This window comes from Uloborus diversus, chromosome 7, assembly GCF_026930045.1.
Source record: "Uloborus diversus isolate 005 chromosome 7, Udiv.v.3.1, whole genome shotgun sequence".
Classification (NCBI taxonomy): Eukaryota; Metazoa; Arthropoda; class Arachnida; order Araneae; family Uloboridae; genus Uloborus; species Uloborus diversus.
The window spans coordinates 72,731,203-72,753,324 of record NC_072737.1 but is presented as its reverse complement, the minus strand read 5'-3'; the positions used below and the strand labels follow the sequence as shown (position 1 = coordinate 72,753,324).

At 36.2% G+C, this 22,122-nt stretch overlaps 1 protein-coding gene across 5 annotated transcripts in view; it reads right to left on the bottom strand.

Moving 5' to 3' along the window:
• The window catches only part of LOC129225924 (3-hydroxyisobutyryl-CoA hydrolase, mitochondrial-like), a 131,981-nt gene that overhangs the window by 4,785 nt on the left and 105,074 nt on the right, over window positions 1-22,122 (bottom strand). For 4 of the 5 annotated variants that reach the window (XM_054860462.1, XM_054860461.1, XM_054860464.1 and 1 more), the window contains one exon: window positions 17,043-17,181. The exons of the other annotated variant lie outside the window; for it this stretch is intronic. In XM_054860462.1, coding sequence (XP_054716437.1) covers window positions 17,043-17,181 — 139 coding nt within the window. The remainder of the gene's footprint in view (window positions 1-17,042; window positions 17,182-22,122) is intronic. 5 annotated transcript variants of the gene reach the window in all.

The following is a 22,122-nucleotide window of genomic DNA, read 5'->3' as shown; positions in this document are numbered from 1 at the left end:
TTCTTTTGCTTTGTTATTTGAGGTTTCTGTTCCGGATGAATCGATAAGACTGACTATCTCACGGACTGTTACAGAAATATCCCCGCGAAAGCAGAATCAAATTGAAAATCAATTGAAAAACATTGCTTAAATTAGTATCAAACATTTTACTTGTTAAAAATTTGAAGATGGCAAAAGATAAACATATTAAATCATTGAGATTTTTTCGATCTTTTTCCAACAATTGAATCGCGTGAAAGGCTTTCTCGAGCAGACGCATCGAAAACATTTTAATCGACTTTATCTTTCATATTTTTGTATTGTGTAGCGAGTGCAGGGCTTAGCTTGCCCTTTATCCGCTTTGGTTCGTTTGAAGATTTAGTGAACTCGTCTGATTAATTTTAAGAGCTTTTATTTTCACACATTCTCTAATCTACTGTACAATATATACACAAGAATCAGCATAAAGCATAACGCACAACATGAAACAGATCAACTACCGGTCAGAGCCAGCGCACAACACCGCTGCTCTCTACCAGACCTCAGTCATCTCTCTCCCAAACCTCCCTTCGCTCCTCCGCACCCGAGCACCAGGCTGAAGTAATCGTGCGACCAGGAGAGAGGGGTCGAGAAATGTCTCTGTTAGGGTGCCGGACACTACACCTCCCCTCCAAGATTGTGATTATCACTGCAGTCGAAAATCACCATCTGAGAATTAATAGTTTGGCAATCCCAACATACACACATAGTAATTACACTCACCAAATTACTAGCACTTTACATTACAATACAAGAAAAATACAATATCAAAAATCCTCTCCTGTAATAATCACATATGTAAAATTTTAACAGATACTAAAATTTACCTTCAAAAAATGCTAACATATTTTCTTGATGACATGCAATAAATTACCTGATTAGCATAAATTAACATAATACAACTCTGTATTTCTCCAGTCTACGTACTTAAAGTCTGTTTTCATACCTGTAAAATAAACTAACACACGTAAAGTAAGTTCGGAGTTATGAAATATTATAGCACACGGTAAGAAATTGTCACTATGATAACTAATGTTCAAATTAGTCCAAATTCGTTAGTTAGTTCAAGTTCTAAATTAGTCCACAGGTAACCGTGATAAGGCATCTGCATTTCCAAGTTTGGCACCTGGGCAGTGTCCGATCGAAATATTGTATCTCTGGAGTGCCAATACCCAACGTTGTAGTTTGACTGATTGAGGAACTCCCTTGGTAATAAATGTCAGAGGGTCATGATCCGTTATCAGTTCTATGTGAGCTCCAAAAATCCAGGTTTCGAACTTCCGAAGGCTCCAAATAACGGCATAGGCCTCTCGCTCTATAGTAGGCTATGCTTGCTGCGTCACGTTCAACTTCTGGCTAGCGAAACTGATGGGACGTAAGTCTCCTTCGTCATCACGTTGTGATAGACAGGCTCCAATCGCATATGCAGAGGCATCCGATTGAATGACGTACGGCTGATCCAACTTAGGTGTAAACAGCGTAGGTGCGTCACATAACGCATTCTTCAGGCTCTGGAAACAACTTTCGTGAGACTCTAACCATGGAATATCTTCTTGTACTCCTTTCTTCGTGAGTTCTGTCAATGGATATACTAATTTTGAATAACCATCTATGTACTTTCTGCAATAACTACAAAGTCCTAATACACTTCTTAATTGTGTCTTTGTTTTGGGGGTTGGTAGCTTCTTGATTGCTGAGAGTTTTTCTGGATCCGGCTCGTGCCTGCCTGATCCAATCACGTGACCTAAATATTTCACATTGTTTTTGGAAAACACACATTTCGTCACGTTAACTGTGAATCGCAATTCTTCTAATTTCGTCAATATTAAATCGAGGTGCACTAAATGCGTTTCCAATCTTGAGAGAAAACTGCGATATCATCGATATATGCTTTACAGTATTCTTGGTAGTCATTTAAAGCTAAGTTAATCGCACGCTGAAACGTAGCGAAAGCGTTTTTAAGACCGTAAGGCATGACTTTCCAACGATATTGGGCTCTGTGTGTTTTAAATGAAGTCAAGTCTCGACTTCCTTCTTCAAGCGGTATCTCCCAATAACCTTTTAAAATGTATAGAGAAGTTATTACATTCGCTTGTCCGATGCTATTGATTAAGTCATCTACATTTTGCATAGAAAAATCGTCTTTCTTCGTTGCAATGTTCAAAGATCTAAAATCTACGCAGTCTTATTGATCCGTCTTTCTTGTTGACACAAACTACTGGATATGCTATCTCCGCGTCACTAGGCTCAATTAAATCAAGGCGTTCTAATTCTCTAATTTGTTCGTGTACTTTTGGTTTTAAATTTTCTGGAATACGGTAAATGTAAGGCTTCTTCCTCGTAACTCCATCTGCAAGTCTTATTTTATGCTCCGAAACTCGAGCAATTTGTAGTTTCACTGAAAATACATCACCGTGTTTCTGGAGAACTTCTACTAATTGCTCTCTTTCATCAGTATGTAGATGACTTAAGTCTAATTTAGACATAAGATCAAGACCATCCGATCTTTGAATTGGCGCTTCATAGATGTCTCCGAATTCATTATCTTCGTCAAAGATCACTCCGACAGTTTGAGCGCGAGGATAATATTTCTTCATTTTGTTCACGTGAACATGACATATGCTCCCATCGGATAGTTTCACTTTGAAGGAATGCTCCGAACAACGCTCTACCACTATGCCAGGACCCGTCCATCGTGCATATAATTTATTAGTCGAATCAGGAATTAATAAAATTACCTGATCGCCTATATCGAATTTCCTGACCGATGAGCGTCGATTAAAATAATCCTCATATAAATTTTGCTTGCTCGCAGCTACTAAAGACGCTTGTTCTGCTGCATTCTCTAAGTTAATCTTAAGATTTTGCAAATAGTCTACTGCAGATTCAGTTATATTTGTAGGGATATGTACTTCTCCCGCCCACGTAGATTTTAAAATAGCGAGTGGACCTTTAGCCTCCCTACCCTAGTAAAAATGACCGGCTTCTGCTACCTTAGAAAAAAGCCGGTACCGCCTTCAGCCGTCTTGCTGCAAGTCGGTACCGCCTTCAGCCGTCTTGCTGCAAGCCGGTGCCGCCTTCAGCCGTCTTGCTGCTAGCCGGTACCTCCTTCAGCCGTCTTGCTGCAAGCCGGTACTGCCTTCAGCTTGAAGCTGGTACCGTCTTTGACCACCTAACTTGAAGACTGTCAAAAGCAGTACTAGCTTCAGGCAAGATGATTCTATCACCTTTACAGCCTTTGACTGTTTTGATCAAAGCCGGTATCAACTTTCACTCCAATTGGTGAAATCTGTCATTGCTCAATGCCACTTTGTACCAAAAAGGAAAATCTACAGTTAGTACCGATGACAATTTGAAAGATCAAGCAAGCAATACTAATTTGGTTAATGATACAAAAAAAATTTTTTTTTTTCCATTCGGTGCCATCAAATCAGACAAAATATTGAAATAGTTGTCAAAAGGCACACGGCAACTAAACGTTGATTCCATACTTTTTATGATATTATACATGCAGAATAGTGATAGCGATAACATTAAAATTTTTGTTCGTATAACTTCTTTGTTTTTTCAGTATTCTGCAAACATAATAAAACATTATTTACTAAACTAATAAGATGCCAATTATAAGTAATGAATAAGAAATAAAATTACTTTTTTTCCCCAAAATAAACAAAAAAGTGTCAGATTGTGATTGTCTAGTTCCTTTTGGGTAGGATTTTTTTTTAAAAGCATTTTCTAAAGAAGGGATGTTATCACATTTTCGATACCTGAAATTGAAATCGCTCACTGTATTTATAAAGTAAGTAATATATTTCATCGAAGAGGTTTTACATATGTAATCATATAAGCAGTTTATGAAACCATTAAAGAGGTAAGATTCTAAATGCTAAAAAATTTGTAAATGTGTCAACATGTGCAACAGGAAAAATTAACTGACATCGATGTCAACTACACTTAATGTGGTTCAAATAATGATTTTTAGGCATGCATTCATGTTCCTAATTTAACACAGCATTTAGAAAAAGACAAAATACTGAGAAAGCAAATTATGCATCAAATATGATAGTGCAGTGAAGGGCTACAAGACCAAACGGAGGCTTGTTAGCATTTGAACTTTTATTTATATTTTTAAACAATGTAAATTATTGTAGGACAAAAGTAATTCAAAAAAACATTTAGTTTTAATTTTTAAATGTTATTAGTGCAGTATGATTTTCACAGCTCTCTTTACAGGGCTGCTTGTTATCTACAAACGAGCCGAGCAACCATGAATAGCAAACGTAAACAAACAAATTCGTTAATAAATAAACTGATGCCATTTAAGTTTTTCTTGAGTTAAAAGATGGCGAAAGAAATAAAAACTTTTGCAACATTTTATTTTGTGTTCAAACTTAAATCTATTCTTACTTAAATTTTAATTATTTTCCATGAAAATCATTAGCATTTCTTTGAAACAATTTTGTTGAAGAGCCTTACAAATTTAAAATTTATAGATTTGTGGTGATGTATCCACACTCTCCCGAGTATTCGTACTCCTTCAGGTAATTGCCTACTCCTACTTCTTCCGCAAAAATAGAATGTTTTGTCTACGGCATGCCGGCATGGAGACTTGACTTTTCAACTTGTGAGAGTCACAGAACGGCTTGTTTTCACTGTATCGTCATCGAACATTGTAAAGTTATTTTTTTAGCTAGTGTTTATTCAATCTCTACACACCCATATCTCTACAATGGGGAACAGGCATGATAGCTAAATATAGACGCACGCCGTTCGCGGATACATTTGATGCTGTGCAGTTACGTTTGCGGTCTATAAATATATATGCGAAATATATATGCTCACAAGCACACAGATACAAGCGTTATGACAAAACTCATTGAAATGGATTCGGTCAAAATATATGTTTGGTTGCCTACCAATATGCTCGGGTAAATACATACATACAGACTTTGTGGAAAAAAGGTCAAATTCAATTAGAGGTAATTAAAAACAAAATTTATGTTGAAATTTCAGTGACAATTTTTCACGACAACAATACTGCTTTTCTTTCTATAAAGAAGTAAAAAGTGGCTACTCCTTATGTCATCAGAAAAGGGTAAAAAATTAATTTGGAAGAATTTTCCAGGTAACTTGAGGTGGAATGAGCCCCAATTAGCTTGGATTTTCGAGCTCTATTGTACATAAAGAAGGTCTGTGCTCAGCAGTGTCTACTCGCCATTCATTTGAAGTCGACACACACACTCAGGAAAGGATTGATCTGAGGAAGACATGCTCTACTGAGATGGCGAAACGAAAAATCTCGAAGGGGTAGAACAACCAAAAGGCCCTGCTTGGGGCCAACGGGGGTTCCCCGTGATCGCGGCATCCCTTCCCCTTCACGCCGGCAGTGATTCCAGCCAAGACATGAGGAAGAATGATGACTCGCAAAGTCATTGCTCGTTTACATCAGCATACTCCGACGATGAGATGGAAGACTACCCAACCCTCGAAGCCACATGCAAGGATTTAGGCATCGTATGGTCAGGAATAGGTGACGCTATTAACAAGTCATGATATGCAATTTTTGAAGGACTTAAAACAAAAACTCTTAACCGCAGAAAAATGGATAGACAAAGTTTCTTACGACAAAATCTCCAAAAGAGATGCGATATTATTGAAGAGAGTCATGTTCAGACACGGCCACTGCATAACTCAGAAAATATTACTACAGCAGCACCAGGAGGCAGAGATCCTGCTCAAGAAAGACGCCCATTTAGAAGAGAAAAACAAGATCCTTTACCAAAAGCTGAGCAGCGCCTCTAGCCAAAAGAAAAGAAAACCGGTCGTGCTTATCAACGCTGCCAATCCTAAGACCCTTATCGAGGAAATCAGGAAAAAGAACCCTGAAGAGGATTTTCATCAGGGAGGAGGATCATTACCCCTTCTTCCGAAAATGGCCAAGTTGAAGTGGAGAACTACGCTAAAGATCATGCTATTGACTTCCACGCCCCAACCATCGACTATATCCCTCCAACCCGTGTTGTAGTTAAAGGACTCCCACCTGACATTGACCAGGAGGATATCAAATCTGCATTCCGGCAACTTCAGCAACACGTGATTCACCACGTACTCCAATTCATCAACCGGAAAGACCCTCTCCCCATCTTCTGCGTACATCTCAGGAAACTCGAAAGCAGAGAAGAGGACATTTTTTTTACGAAAAAAATGAAAGTCGGGGATTTCATCGCCCACCTGGAGAAGCTGCATCCCCGTCGTGGCCCACTCCAATGTTTCCGTTGCCAAAGGTAGGGGCATTGCTCCTACACCTACATCACGGAAAGGTGCGTCTTCTGCGCCGGGCCCTCACCGACTGCAAGACTGCCCCAATAAAGAAAAAGGCCCCTTCTGCACCAACTGCGGATTGGCTCATCTGGCCAGAACTGCCCTTGGCGCCCCCAGATGAAGATGCGCTCCAGCTTGACTTCCGTACACAACCCTGGGGAGAAAAGCTCCCCTATCCCTACTGGTACTGACGCAGCTTGGCTGCTCCCTTCGGGCGCTTGACTCCCTCCTCCGGTGAGAAATGCTCACTAACTTACTGCCCCGTTCGCGGGGACGCAATGTAGCTCGGCGTTTTGCGTTATACAAAGAGACTTACTTCCTTCAGTTTCGGGGTAAAAGAGCTCAACTCTGTAGGCCCCCAACAAATTCAAAGACCGACCAACCGACCAGCAGTGTCTAAATCTGTCTGTTAATATTTTTCCGACCGTTGTTAGAAGGTCCTGAAATAACTGTTGCACATTCCTGTTGGCTTACAGCAGCAAGCTAAACTCTTTAGTGTTTTCATTATTGGTATAAAAGTAATATTAATCTGATTGCTTTGAAATTGTATTTATTGTATTCTTTAAACTTGATATAAATACTTTTTTTTTACATTCTTTTTAAAATTAAAGTATATCTTCCCCCAATTAGGGGAACTAAGTGTCCTGTTTGCATTTAGTTGTTGCTTTTTAATCTATTGTTGCTAAATGTCACAATGTTGTATGTAATCTCAGAATTGTATGAGATTACCCTAAGCACCACCTTGTTTTTTATTATGATATTTGGGATTATATAACCGCTCTGCATTTGAATCCATCTTCTTCAAATCTTAAAATACAATAGTAAAAATCATATACTTAGGCAGGGTAAAATAGGAATTGTTTTGTGAATATGCATTAAAACTGTAACCTTTTGTGTTATTTGCATAAGCTTTATACTTGTCATTAGTATAGTAAGCTGGCGGTTTTTGGGCAGGCGGTAACAGTTGGTCAATGACGGCTTTCATTGCCTTAGCCGGCTGAAGCCGGTCTCTACCGTCTTGGTCTTAAGACGGTTAAAGCTGGTCATTACCATCTGAGATAAAAACGGTCAAAGCCGGCATTGACCGTCTTTAGCCGCCTGTCCAAAAACCGCCTTTAAGGCGGTAAAAGCTGGTCATTTTCACTAGGGTACCATACATGAATTTAAATGGTGATAATCCTGTTGTTCCATTTGGTACTTTCCTATAAGCCCATAGCATAAATGGTATTTGCTTATCCCATTTCGACGGATCCTCCCTTATTGCATGGTGCATCATATTTTTGAGAATTTTGTTCCACCTTTCCACCAAACCGTTACTGGCGTGATACCCTGGAGTGGATAAGCGTGGAGAACTGCCTATTCTCTTCATAAATTCCTGAGTTAAACTAGCAATAAAATTTCTACCACAATCACTATTATATTCGGAATTCCAGTACGAGTAAATATTTGAAGCAATGCATCGCATGTAGCTTTTGCAGTAAGTGATCTTAGGGGTACGGCTTCTGGCCAACGCGTATGCTGATCCATTAAACATAATACATAACGGTGCCCCCTTGCTGAAGGTGGACTGATTTCTCCAATAATGTCAATATTAACTACTTCGAAAGGTAAAGATGGCCTAACTACTGCAGTAATTGGTGCTCTATCTGAAATCTTATTTTCCTTTCTCGATTGACAACTCTCGCATGTTTTGCAATATTCCTTTATTTCTTTTGCCATTTCTGGCCAATAAAAATTGTAACGAATTCTTTCCTTCGTTTTCCGCATTCCCATATGACCTCCAAAAACAGATTCATGTGCTAAACGCAACACTTTCTCCCTCCTATTGTACGGTAACACCAGCTGCATCACTGTTTCTCCCAGAACCTTATCTTTGTGAAAAAGAATACCATCAATGCAACAAAAGTTTCCCTTTCCCCTCTGGAAATCTTTACGCATTCCCTCTAATGTGGGACATCTTAATTGCTCTTCCTTCAACTTAGAACACTCAGAATGGGATGCAGATGCAACACTTTCACTTTCCAGCCCTTGAGATAATTTACGGTCTCCACCACCCACTTTCATTCTAGCCCAGTGGTCCCTTTCCACGCTCCCCGAGTGATATAACAGGACAGCTGCGTTTCTCCTTCCTCCCCCTTTGACGAAAAAGATTCCTCGTATTCTGCCGGCGGGGTGTCGACTATGTCGTTTTCCTCCTCTTGAATGTCCGTTTCGAAAGTGAAAGTCGGATCGTTCGCGTTTATAAGCATTTGGTGAACATTTGGGGGTATTAAACAAGGCACATTTAATTTATCCGTTACAGCAGCAAGAATTTCAGTTTGCTCTAAAATACAATTGCCCGGACTATCAGATTTTACGGATACGGGAATTCTACACAATTTTGCTTCAAGTTCTTCCCCGAAAGCAGAAGTTAAAATTACTTTCCCTCGGCTGATTTCATTCAAATTTGGAATATATTTAGAATTTAAAATTGGAATCTGGGTTCCACTATCAATTATTGATTCAATTTCTTGTCCATCAGTTGCAATATTTGCGTACTGCAATGGTTAAATAGGTATTTGAGGCTCCAAAAACTTCGTTTCAACTTTGGCTGCCAAACATTCGTTGTTGTTTGTCTTGGGTTTAGAATTTTTATCCCTCGACGGGTGCTCATCAGAATTTCTATGACGCTTATTACAATCCCGAAGTAAATGAGTAGTCGATCCACACAAGTAGCATTCCTTAGTTTTGCCCTTGTTACTAACATCTACCCGTCTATTCTTATCATTTCTTAAGTGAGGTGGGACGTATCTAGCATCTTTCCCTGAAGTGTGAGGTGTGTCTACATCCGTTTTGAAGTTATATCCCTCGGCGTGGTTGGTTTTATGGAATGATTTGCCCTTAGATACGAAATAGGTATCACATTCTTTTCCCATTTGAACAGGTTTAAACCAATTTTCCCCCTGCCGTATGCCAATGTGCATTTGCGTTTCCTGGTCCAGGGTTTCGTACAATTTGTCAGACACCATCAAATCTACAATGCTTTTGACATCATTACACTCCCTCAATTTTAAATAATACTCAAAAGTTGTTTTTAATCTAGATGCAAACTGTACATGAGTTTCGTTACTTTACCTTTTAGCACGTTTGAAATTTGCTAAACAAATTTGAGCAGTGGGCTCGAATTCTCTTAATACTATCGTTTTTATTGACTCATAACTTTTAATTTGTTCATCGTCGATATAAATTAATATATTCGCTGCCTTTTCCCCTAACAGATTTAGTAAAATCTCTGCTTTGTTTACTTCCTCAACGTCCTTTGCCACAAAAGCCTCAGAGGCGTAGCTAGACCCGACTTTCGGGGGGAGGGGGGTTACTTCTTTTATATATATATATATATGTGTGTAAATTTTTTTAGTATTAAAAAAAAGAGGGAGGTGAATCTTACATACTTTGGAATGGGGTGCCCCAATTCCGATACTTGTGTCAAACAAAACAAAAGCAAAGATTTTTTTTTTAATGTTATGGAAAATTCAACTTTTTTTTCTTTTCCCTCCGTTTAATTTAAAGTGAAATTTTCTAACAACGGTCTTGTCAAAACCAGTCTATCCAAATCAGGGGGAAATCAAATATCTGATGAGCGTGTACCGTTCATTTCAGTGTGACTGCTTAATTTAGAGGCTAACACACATCTACAAAAGTTGGCATCCCTGAAAGCTAATAGATACTTCCATTTCCGCCTGTAAACTGGATGTTTGACTTTCAATCTCTTCAGTGGTCTGACTATAAAGACTATTTTTATTAACTTGGTTTGCACTAAAAGTATGAAATAAAATAAAAAAAGACTTCTTGAATTATAACACGCAAAAAATGAAATTGCTTTTCTTATCGTTATATTTATATGTTGCATTTTATGTATTTACATTTATGCTAATTCTAAAGCAGTTAATAAAATTTGAATTTAAAAAGTTAGGGAAGAAATATAGGCGGTAGAAAGTTATTCGCTCAAATGCATACCGTCTGTTCTCATCTCCAGTCTTTATTTTTAATTTTATTAGCTGCTTTAGAATTTACATAAATATCTATTTAGGATAGCAACAGCAATTTTCGAGTATTATAAACAGAACTCTTATTTATTTTCTACTTTTTAATGAAAACCAAGCTAATAAAAATAATCTAGATTCATTTCCTTTTTAAACATTTTATTCATGTAATGCTATGCAGTTTTTCTTTTGAATTAAAATAAAATTACCTTCAGAAGGGTCCGATGGGACTAATGCTGCTTTGCAGACTGTACTTCGTTTTCTTCAGACGACGTTAACTTTCTCTTTTTAGAGCAATCCTTTTCGTCATTTTAATTTTTTTTCTTCGGGTTTAAAAAAGCTTGTTATCGGTTTTGCTCGCTTCATTATGCAACAACTTTCACTTAGAATGTACTATTTTAAACAGACTGTACGTTAACAAAAGAATACGCAGTAAATACTGGCTGAAAAATCAATGTGATTGCAATGGATACCCTGGTTAGCAAAGGTCGTTTTGACTATGACCTATGACACACACGAGACCAGACCAACGAAAACCTCTATCGTCTCGAATTCCGGTTATGCTATCATTTTTGGATTCGAAGCCTAATGATCTTTAAAGCAGCAAACAGAAACATTTTCTTCAACTCAGAAAGAGAGGAATTGTCTTCAAGAGCTAAGGAGGCAGTGGAAAAAAAGGGAGAAATGCGTTCCACGAGTAGGCTTTCCAGGAAGATTAACCAAAGGACAGTCGTTTCGCGCACTTTCTTGGAAGAAGAGTAAAGGGGTGAAATTCACAGGTTTGACATGTAAAATGAACATTTCAAGTTCATGGTTAAAGGTCATTCAAGTTAAAAGCCATTTCGCTCTGTTATCTGGATTAGTACTCTTCTTTGGTTACTCTCTTTCTTAAAATTGTGATTCCTTAGAAAACCGAAATCATTGGAGTGAAAAGAAAGTATAAGCTCAAGTGAAGAAAAAAGGAAAATCGTAGAATACTGGCCAAGTTAGATTTGCAGCAATTGCTAGCCTCAAAAGGATAAATAATGAATCCAAAAAAAAAAAAAAAAAAAAAAAAAAATCAGGGACCAAAAAGCAATAAAAGACTTTTTCTTGAAAAAGATATGCTTAAAGTTTCTTTTACTGTCAAAATGATTCCTTAAACTCATAATAAAGCACATAATAATGTAATAATAGAATAAATACCAAACAAAACTAATAAAGAGGAATTTTAATCAAGAGCCTATATTGTTTTAGTATCGATTTCAAATTTCCACCATCATATTTCAAATTTCTATAAAAAGTTTCTTAAAGCCCCCGTATCTCAAAACCGCTTTATCTCGATTTTTTTGTTTAATGTGAAATTTGAAAAATACAGATTCGACTGTATGCAATATTCCCACTGCGCGGCTCATAAAATTAAGCATATTTAACAATTTGCAGAATCTATGACAAAGAAAGGCTGCATATACGTGGATTTAACAAATCAATCTCATTTCTAAAGCGAAGTGTCAAATTTCACTCAATTATCAAAAAATTGTCTCAGCAGAGGGAGGCGTCTTTATGCTTGAGGGTCACACATGGAGCAAATTTTCATTGCCATCGGGGGGGGGGGGGAGTAAAGTGAATTTTTGACCTTTGTTACTCAGAAAAAAGTCGTTTTGATTTTTTTTCTTTTTCTTCTTTTTTTTTCTTTCTCTTCTCTCTTCTTTTTCTTTTTTTTTGTGGCTGACGTTTCGGGGGGGGGGGGGTCCCCAAACCCCCCCCTTAGCTACGCCCCTGAAAGCACGTTCTAAAGAGCTGAAAAACAAATTCCATAGCTCGGGCTTAGACGGACATGGTATTGTAAGTGACTTATCTGTTTTAATAATTTTATTCAAACTACTAGCAGCACTTTGGATGGGCCCTAATTTTGTGGGATTTTGAGCATTTAAGAGTTCAAGTTGTTTCTGATGCTCTTCGCGTTCTTTTCTGTCTTCCACACTGGTGACCAAAATTCTTCAATGAATTCCTTATTTTCCTCATAAGATTCTGATTTTGTAATAAGATCTTTTAAATCCACTATCTTTAGGTCGGGAGTAACATTTAACCCACATTCCTCAGCTACTAGCTTCAAATCTTCTTTCTTTAAACCTTTTACACTGAACATTTTACTTTTTAGAATTTAATCTTCTTGTTTGAATAATCAATGATCCCCCAAAACAGAACAATCAATATGAGCTCACCTATCCATTTTGTCATCCAGTCGGCTGCGCCAGTGTAGCGAGTGCAGGGCTTAGCTTGCCCTTTATCCGCTTTGGTTCGTTTGAAGATTTAGTGAACTCGTCTGATTAATTTTAAGAGCTTTTATTTTCACACATTCTCTAATCTACTGTACAATATATACACAAGAATCAGCATAAAGCATAACGCACAACATGAAACAGATCAACTACCGGTCAGAGCCAGCGCACAACACCGCTGCTCTCTACCAGACCGCAGTCATCTCTCTCCCAAACCTCCCTTCGCTCCTCCGCACCCGAGCACCAGGCTGAAGTAATCGTGCGACCAGGAGAGAGGGGTCGAGAAATGTCTTTGTTGGGATGCCGGACACTACATATTGATTAAGCTATTTTTGTTCAGTCAAACAATGGCAAATATCAGCCCTCCTTCTAGTGAAGGAGCTAAAATTGAACCAAAGTATGTTTCCGTGTATATCCACATTAATTACAATTTCATCTAAATCTTAGCATTACTTAATGAGATATTAAAGAAGCAATGAATAAGAAAGAGCTTTCATTTGCACCACCTCCGTTGGATCTAATGGTGCTAAAAACGAATCATTTTTAATCTCTACCGTGGACCATTTACGGCTTGATTTCGTTCATTACTTTTCGAGATATTGCTGGAACAAATATCGAAAAAAAAAAAAAAAAAACGTTCGATTGCTCAAACCCCTTTTGAGTCATTGGTACCAAAGTTGAACCAGCATATGTGTCTCTAGGGTCATATATGGAGCAAATGTTGTTTGATTCCATCCGATACTTCCTGCGATATAGCAGTCACGCAAAACGGAGAAAACGTTTGACTACTTCACCCCTCCCCCTCCTTCCTCTGGGAGGAATCGGCACCAAAAACTGATGGGCATCAATGCACATTAGGGTGGGTCATTTTTTTTTCGAAATGTTAAGAGGCAGAGGATTAAAAAGGTGCTAAATGGTCTCAAAATAACATGTGTGACATTTCATTTCATTCTGATAAGTCTTTTTGTCTCCGGATTGAGTTTGAAGTTTGGATTTCCTTACCCAAATAGGACTCGTTCCATGTAAGATTGCAATAATAATAAATGTTACTTCTTTTACAGAAACAAATGATAAAGCTTTCAATTTGCACCTGGTTTAAATTCACACTCGCTCTTTTAGGTGTTAGTATTGGCTGAAATGTGTGAAGTTGATCAAATGTTCCCTGCCTACCGTGCAACGTAAATGAGTAGATGCTAAAAATCTACCTCTTGAAATGCAGCAGCAGTCTTTTGAAATCCTAACCGAAAATAACTAAGAAAATAATCAGAATCATTTCACCAAACTAGTAAATTACTATTTGACACTTCATCTTGCAAATAAAATGACATTAACGACTACATTTGTCCGGGAGAAAAAAAAAAAAAACATGAGAGAGGGAGAGAAATAGCAGCTTCAGCCATAAGAAGAAAGTGAAGACAGTTTTAGTATCATTGTTTTATCACATCTCTTCTACTAGATACGAACAGTGAGGATGAATTCAAGGGACCTTTACAAGCTTCAAACTACAAACACTTATATCGATAAATTTACTACAACAAGCAATACAGTGGACTTGAATTTGCTTTTACGGGCATGTGATAGATACAAAGTATCATACAGGGCTGGAGTAGCTATTGCTTCAGCCAGTTCTTTATCCCACCACTTCAGAAATTATTTTAAAAAAAACATGCATCGTCGGAAACGCAAAGTAGCACGAAAATCTGCCCTGGCAAGAGCCAAAACCTAGCAAAATGTCTTATGTTCTATGGCTAACTGGTGCTAATCAAATTCTGCGTTTGTGTGTTTCAGTGTAATCTCCTTATGAAAATTTAATAGTTCTTGCATTATAAGTCGTCAAAGTTTATGTCCCAATCTGTTTTGCTATCCATAGTTACCCTTTATGTGCAGGTTGGCTCGGCAGTTGTTTAAAATCACTGCAAATAGACATTTATCAACTGAGTTGAAGTGCAAAATAGATCCCGTAATCCATAGAAGCAATTTTTTTGCATATCCTAAAAATTAATTTATTGCATTGCTGACAGACTTGGAGTAGCACATCCGTGAATTGGTAGACCGTTAGATTTTAGAAGCTCCTAGTGTTCAGAAAAATTGACTCCCAAAAGCAGGGATGTTCCCATAGGGTTATACTCCATATACACCGTATACCCTCAAACATTTTTTTTAGACACATAGCGGATACCCTCAAGCTTCGAAAATTTTCATTTATAATTCAGATTCTATCATCGTATTTTTAAATTTTCCTAAAGCAAAAATAATTTTTTTCATGTCAGCTAGATTTTCCCACAAGTAATCTTATTTCTTTAAATTTCTTAACACTTAACAAAACAATGTCTTTTGAACGCCTTATGATCGCATACGCATATTGTGCATAGTGGATTACTGAGAGTATACCCTCAGAAAAATTGATAAAAACATCATTGCCCAAAATACAAGTTTTCGCATTCTTGTTGTTAAAAATTTGATGCAGAATCTTACATTGCTATCAATGACTGGAAAAAATGAGTCTGATCCACCAATACTGAAATCAATCTTTGAAGAAGATAGTCAACTGTTTGTTTCATAGTAAAAAAGAACTGTTTACTATGCTGTCATGTCATACACACAGGCTATTGAAAGGCAGGGGTCCCCACCGGGGGGGTTCGTGGCGCAGACTGCGGCATTAAAATTTTTAAGAGGATTGATTTTAAAGGCGTTTGACTTTATTTTTTGAGGGGGGGGGGTGGCTCTCATTTGGAGGGGTACTTCCCAGCATTGGGGGGGGGGGGGGGGAGGGGCGTCATCACCCTTTGGGAATGGGCAACCCTGTGGAACAGCAGTTAAAATTGACTTAAGTTTCAACTACATTGTGCAAAAAGAGGAGCTTTAATAAAGTACTAACTGGATTCTCGGAAACTTATGCCAATACTAGATAGTAAGAAGGACTTTCATGCTATTTTATGAAGAACATTTTTAATTTTGAATATTAATGATTATCATAAACGTTTTTGCAAAAAATAATTCATACTTGGACAGTCTTAAGTTATTAAACGTACTTGTAATTTTCTTTTTCAGTTTTTTAAGGAAAATAATTTTTTTGGGTTTTTCAAACTCAATCCGGAGGCAGAAAATGAACTCCTAATCGAATGAAATTTTATATATAACCTTAAAACGTCATTTGGCACCTTTTTCTTGCCCTGCCCGATGGAAATCGGAAACTTTTTTTTTTTTACCATAGGACGATGACCCACCCTAATTCACATCGGAGCACATGCGTGTGCATCGTTCGACTTCGTGAAGTAATTTTTAAGTTAGCACGACCACAAAAAACGGGTCACTTGCATACAGACATACAAGCAGAAATGTCCGAAAATGCTCAAATTGAACTCTGCACACATAAAAACGTGCTAATTTGACAAAATCTAAAAATCGAAAAATTTTACGACTCCAATACTATTCTTTATGTGTTAGATACAAGAGATTAAAGTAAAAATTAATGATGGTGTTTTGGCAACGATTATAATGTTGACTTGTTATGACGTCGAGAATTCGGGTTGAATATTATATTTGGAATTTAAAATTTCTAGCAAAGACTGAAATTGATCCATTTCTACAATTGATTAAAATGAGACTAAAATTGCAGTGTTGGACTAATTTGGTGCACAATATATACATATATATATATATTTGTATTTATTTCACAAACGCATTTGAAATTAGAAGAGATACTCAATGGTGAGGTATCGGAAATTTTGATTCCTGAAATTTTGACCCAAAAACTAAATTTTGAGAAATTATCGCTTTATTCCAGAAACAATTTCGAAGCAGAAAAAAAATAATCCAAAAGATATTGTTATTAAGAAACATTGAATACGAGTTGAATAACAGTAAAACTCGTATCCTATTCTCCATTTCTTATGAATTTTGACCCCTCCCCATGTTTGAGGAGAATGCAATATTCCCAGAAAAAATTAAATTACGCGCACAAAAAATCTTGAGGACCGTCCTAATTTCCGAATTATCGCAAAAGCAAAACAAAAAGCTATAATTCGGACTCCTGATAATATCAATCCTTAGAAAGCGCGTTTTTGATTTTTTTTAGAATTGATGTAAAGTATTTGCTTGAATGAACAATCGCTCACGTGAGCACGTTCAACATGACGTACTGTTCCGTCATGTTCAAAAACCGACGTAATGTCCATCAATTGTCTTTCTTCTTCTTCTTTTTTTTTGTATCTATTTAAAACATTTAATGTTATAACAACCACTTTAGGTTACACTCCTCTAGAACCAGGCAAAGGATAATTTACCTCCTAAATTGTAAAACTTTTGAAAAATGCAAAACAAAGCATTACTTTGTTCTACAATATTATTGGTAATCAATTGCAATTAAATATATTTTTTATTTACAAATTTTAAAAAATAGTAATTTAACAATACACACCTTTTTTAACACCTTCGTACAAATCTGAAGTCTTTACAAGCTTTAGAGCTATTCTATAGTCCATTTTCAAGCAATTTTGAAGATCCATATTAGCACCACGTTTTAATGCTTCGAATGTCACTTTTAGCGAAGTTGGAGACTTTAATTAAGAAAAGAAGACATATATATTTTAAATCCGTACGTCATTGGTCCTTTTTACATTAAAAAAAATCAGGTACAATTCTAGCTGGATCTAACACTATTTAATTGTAACTCAATGATGGGAAAGTTTATATAAGCAACCTTACGGTTAATATGTAACACATGCGAATTTACTCCAATGATAATGTTAGAAAGTATATCTATTTTTAACCCTCGACACGTAAAGGAAGGGGCTATAAGTTTGACGTGACTGTATATCAGGGTGGGCCGAAAAAAGGAAATTTTTAAAAAGCAACTTCTAATAACAAAAAAAAGTTGTGTATTGTCATCCTAAACATGAGAAAATAATAAAAAAAAATAATATTTATATCTTCAGATCGCGCATTGGCAGCAAAGTTTGAAAAAAGGGTAAAAAATAGTGAATGTTCAAATATTTTTATAAAAATCCAAGTGTTCAAAATTTTTGTTCTAATCGCGTTTAAATGCTTCCTCTCGCTCCTAGCCTTTTGATATATCTTTGAAAATATTTACATTTCTTAACAGTTTTTAGTTCGCGCATAAGCCGCAAGTTTACGTTAAATCAACCAAAAATCGACGATTTCAAATTATTTTATATAGGGTAATGATCCCAGTAATTGGCACTTTAAGAGTTTGTCCTTAAACTTACCTCTGCTTTCATTACTTTGAAAACAAATATTCACTTGCAAATATTTTTTTTTAATCAAAGAATGCATATTTTCCCTCTATTTAGTTCACTAAAAGCAAAAATATTTGAATAGATTTTTTTATAAAAGGTTACCAAAATCACCAATAATTGGCACCTGATATCTTAGTGTATGACACCTTGTGATCCAGTAATTGGCATACGTTAATATAACTGGAAAATCACTTTATTTTTCATTTTTAGATTACATACAAATTTCATCATCATAAGAGACATACTTAATGTTAATTTCAAGTAGGTATTTTTACATAAGCTAATGTTAAATCACACATCTTGACGGACGTTAAAAACGTATTTTAGAGAAATAAGAATTTGAAATGCTACATGGAAAAAATATCAAGATTATTGCTATTGAATCAGTCAGGACGCAGTTTTGATTTTACGAATTACAGCTATTTTCGCATAAAAAGGTACATTAACCCGATGATTCAAAGGGACCATAAAAATTTAACAGTTATCCACAGTAGCAATATCTGACTGTAATGGCCAAGCATATTTATTTTTTTTATATGTTTTATTTAATATTTATTTTTTATTGTTTCTTTCAAAAATTTAACAGTAGATTTTGGGGGATTCAAATCAATAGTAGAACCTATATAACTTTGTTGTTGCGAAAGTATGAGAAATCAAACTAGTGACGCATTGCACAGCACATTAGGGAGTATGAGCACATGTGCCAATTACTGGGGACTAGCAAAACTGAAACACCTCTAAAGGGAATCCATCATTTCTTCAAAAACTCAAAAACAGACAAAAATTTACTTCTACCCACTCAAAGTAACATCTTTCAACTAAAAAAAACTTATGACAACCAAAATTTAAAATAAATTTTAAGTCGGATTTTAATGGATTGATGTGCATGCTCCCCTTAAGATAGAAAAGCAGCTTTTGCAACAAAAATGGCTGATTTGACGCAAGCCGCAATTGTTTCTCTTTCCTATGCACTGTTACCATTTAGTAACATGAATTGAAGTTATAATCTTTAAAGTATATGTACATTCAGTTGGTATATAGCCTTTTGCTTTTAAAAGGTTGGATACGAATCTTATTTTACGAAATTTTGGCTGGAAGTGCCAATCACTGGTGACCTGCCAATTACTGGGGGTGTTACCCTATTGCAGTATTTCCTCTTTTAGATTCTAGTGATATATATTTTTTTTACAGTAAATATGCCCTATACAGCTCTTGCTGGAACTGCAATTATATTATGTTGAATTAAAAACCAAGAACCCACCCCAAGTTTTGGTTGCACTTTGTGTTCCACCCTGCAGTTCCCAAGAAGAATGGTTATTGACAGGACTCTTACAGTTGTAAAGTAACTTAAAATAATGATAATTATTTAGTTTTAAACAAGTTTCTACGTTTCTATCAAGGTATGAAGTTGAATTTATGACTCAATTTTTGCACTGAGGATCGCGAGTCTAAGGTTTTTCACATTATTCCATATCTTATCTCATCCCAAAATACCCTACCTACAGACTCACTAACCAGTTTAATAACCCATTCTACAGCCGGAGTGTAAAAGAGGAACATTTACTGATTCATGGGTAAAGCATCAGCTGTTTTTTGTAAAATTAAACAGTAATAACGAAGAAAGAACTTGATCGTAAGAAATTGAAGTTTTGGAAACTGACTTAAAAAGTAAGCAAAAGTATTTGATGCATGGATATCGTTAATGTAGTATAGAAAGGAAAATGTGACTTTGATCTCGCTTTCACAAAATTAACACATTTTAGTCATTCACTTTCGTTAACGTGTGCTAATGGAGCTGTATAATATTTAAACTGTGGCAGTAATTTTAATTCTGGGGCTGTATAATATTTATACTAAACTAGTGGCACTCGTTAATAATATCTTTAAAAAATTTGCTTTTATGGTTTGATAGAATTAAAATTTAAAAAATAGAACAAACTTCCATGAAACATGAACTTGTACACTTATTTAAAGTTACAAAATCTACATGTCAGATGTGTGATAATCTTCCAAACATCCCCTAGTAAAAATGACCGGCTTCTGCCACCTTAGAAAAAAGCCGGTACCGCCTTCAGCCGTCTTGCTGCAAGCCGGTACCGCCTTCAGCCGTCTTGCTGCAAGCCGGTACCACCTTCAGCCGTCTTGCTGAAAGCCGGTACCGCCTTCAGCCGTCTTGCTGCTAGCCGGTACCGCCTTCAGCCGTCTTGCTGCTAGCCGGTACCGCCTTCAGCCGTCTTGCTGCTAGCCGGTACTGCCTTCAGCTTGAAGCTGGTACCGTCTTTGACCACCTAACTTGAAGACTGTCAAAGGCAGTACTAGCTTCAGGCAAGATGGTTCTATCACCTTTACAGCCTTTGACTGTCTTGATCAAAGCCGGTATCAACTTTCACCCCAATTGGTGAAGGCTGTCATTGCTCAATGCCACATTGTACCAAAGAGGAAAATCTACAGTTAAGTACCGATGACAATTTGAAAGATCAAGCAAGCAATACTAATTTGGTTAATGATACAAAAAATAATAATTCCATTCGGTACCATCAAATCAGACAAAATATTGAAATTCTTGTCAAAAGGCACACGGCAACTAAACTTTGATTGCATACTTGCATACTTTTTATGATATTATACGTGCAGAATATTGATAGCGATAAGATTAAAATTTTTGTTCGTATAACTTCTTTGTTTTTTCACTATTCTGCAAACATAATAATAAAACATTATTTAAACTAATAAGATGCCAATTATAAGTAATGGATAAAAAATAAAATTACTTTTTTTCCCCAAAATAAGCAAAAAAGTGTCAGATTGTGATTGTCTAGTTTTTTTTGGGTAGGATTTTTTTTTTTTAAAGCATTTTCTAAAGAAGGGATGTTATCACATTTTCGATGCCTGAAATTGAAATCACTCACTGCATTTATAAAGTAAGTAATATATTTCATCGAAGAGGTTTATGATATGTAATCATATAAGCAGTTTATGAAACCATTAAAGAGGTAAGACTCTAAATGCTAAAAAATTTGTAAATGTGTCAACATGTGCAACAGGAAGAATTAACTGACTATCGATGTCAACTACACTTAATGTGGTTCAAATAATGATTTTTAGGCATGCATTCATGTTCCTAATTTAACACAGCATTTAGAAAAAGACAAAATACTGAGAAAACAAATTATGCATCAAATATGATAGTGCAGTGAAGGGCTACAAGACCAAACGGAGGCTTGTTAGCATTTGAACACTTTTATTTATATTTTAAAACAATGTAAATTATTGTAGGACAAAGGTAAATCAAAAAAACATTTAGTTTTAATTTTTAAATGTTATTAGTGCAGTATGATTTTCACAGCTCTCTTTACAGGGCTGCTTGTTGTCTACAAACGAGCCGAGCAACCATGAAGAGCAAACGTAAACAAACAAATTCGTTAATAAATAAACTGATGCCATTTAAGTTTTTCTTGAGTTAAAAGATGGCGAAAGAAATAAAAACTTTTGCAACATTTTATTTTGTGTTCAAACTTAAACATATTCTTACTTAAATTTTAATTATTTTCCATGAAAATCATTAGCATTTCTTTGAAACAATTTTGTTGAAGAGCCTTACAAATTTAAAATTTATAGATTTGCGGTGATGTATCCACACTCTCCCGAGTATTCGTACTCCTTCAGGTAATTACCTACTCCTACTTCTTCCGCAAAAATAGAATGTTGTGTCTACGGCATGCCGGCATGGAGATTTGACTTTCCAACTTGTGTGAGTCACAGAACGGCTTGTTTTCACTGTATCGTTATCGAACATTGTAAAGTTATTTTTTTTAGTGTTTATTCAATCTCTACACACCCATATCTCTACAATGGGGAACAGGCATGATAGCTAAATAATATAGACGCACGCCGTTCGCAGATACATTTGATGCTGTGCAGTTACGTTTGCGGTCTATAAATATATATGCTCACAAGCACACAGATACAAGCGTTATGACAACACTCATTGAAATGGATTCGGTCAAAATATATGTTTGGTTGCCTACCAATATGCTCGGGTAAATACATACATACAGACTTTGTGGAAAAAAACCCAAATTCAATTAGAGGTAATTAAAAACAAAATTTATGTTGAAATTTCAGTGATAATTTTTCACAACAAAAATACTGCTTTTCTTTCTATAAGGAAGTAAAAGTGGCTACTCCTTATGTCATCAGAAAAGGGTAAAAAATTAATTTGAAGGAATTTTCCGGGTAACC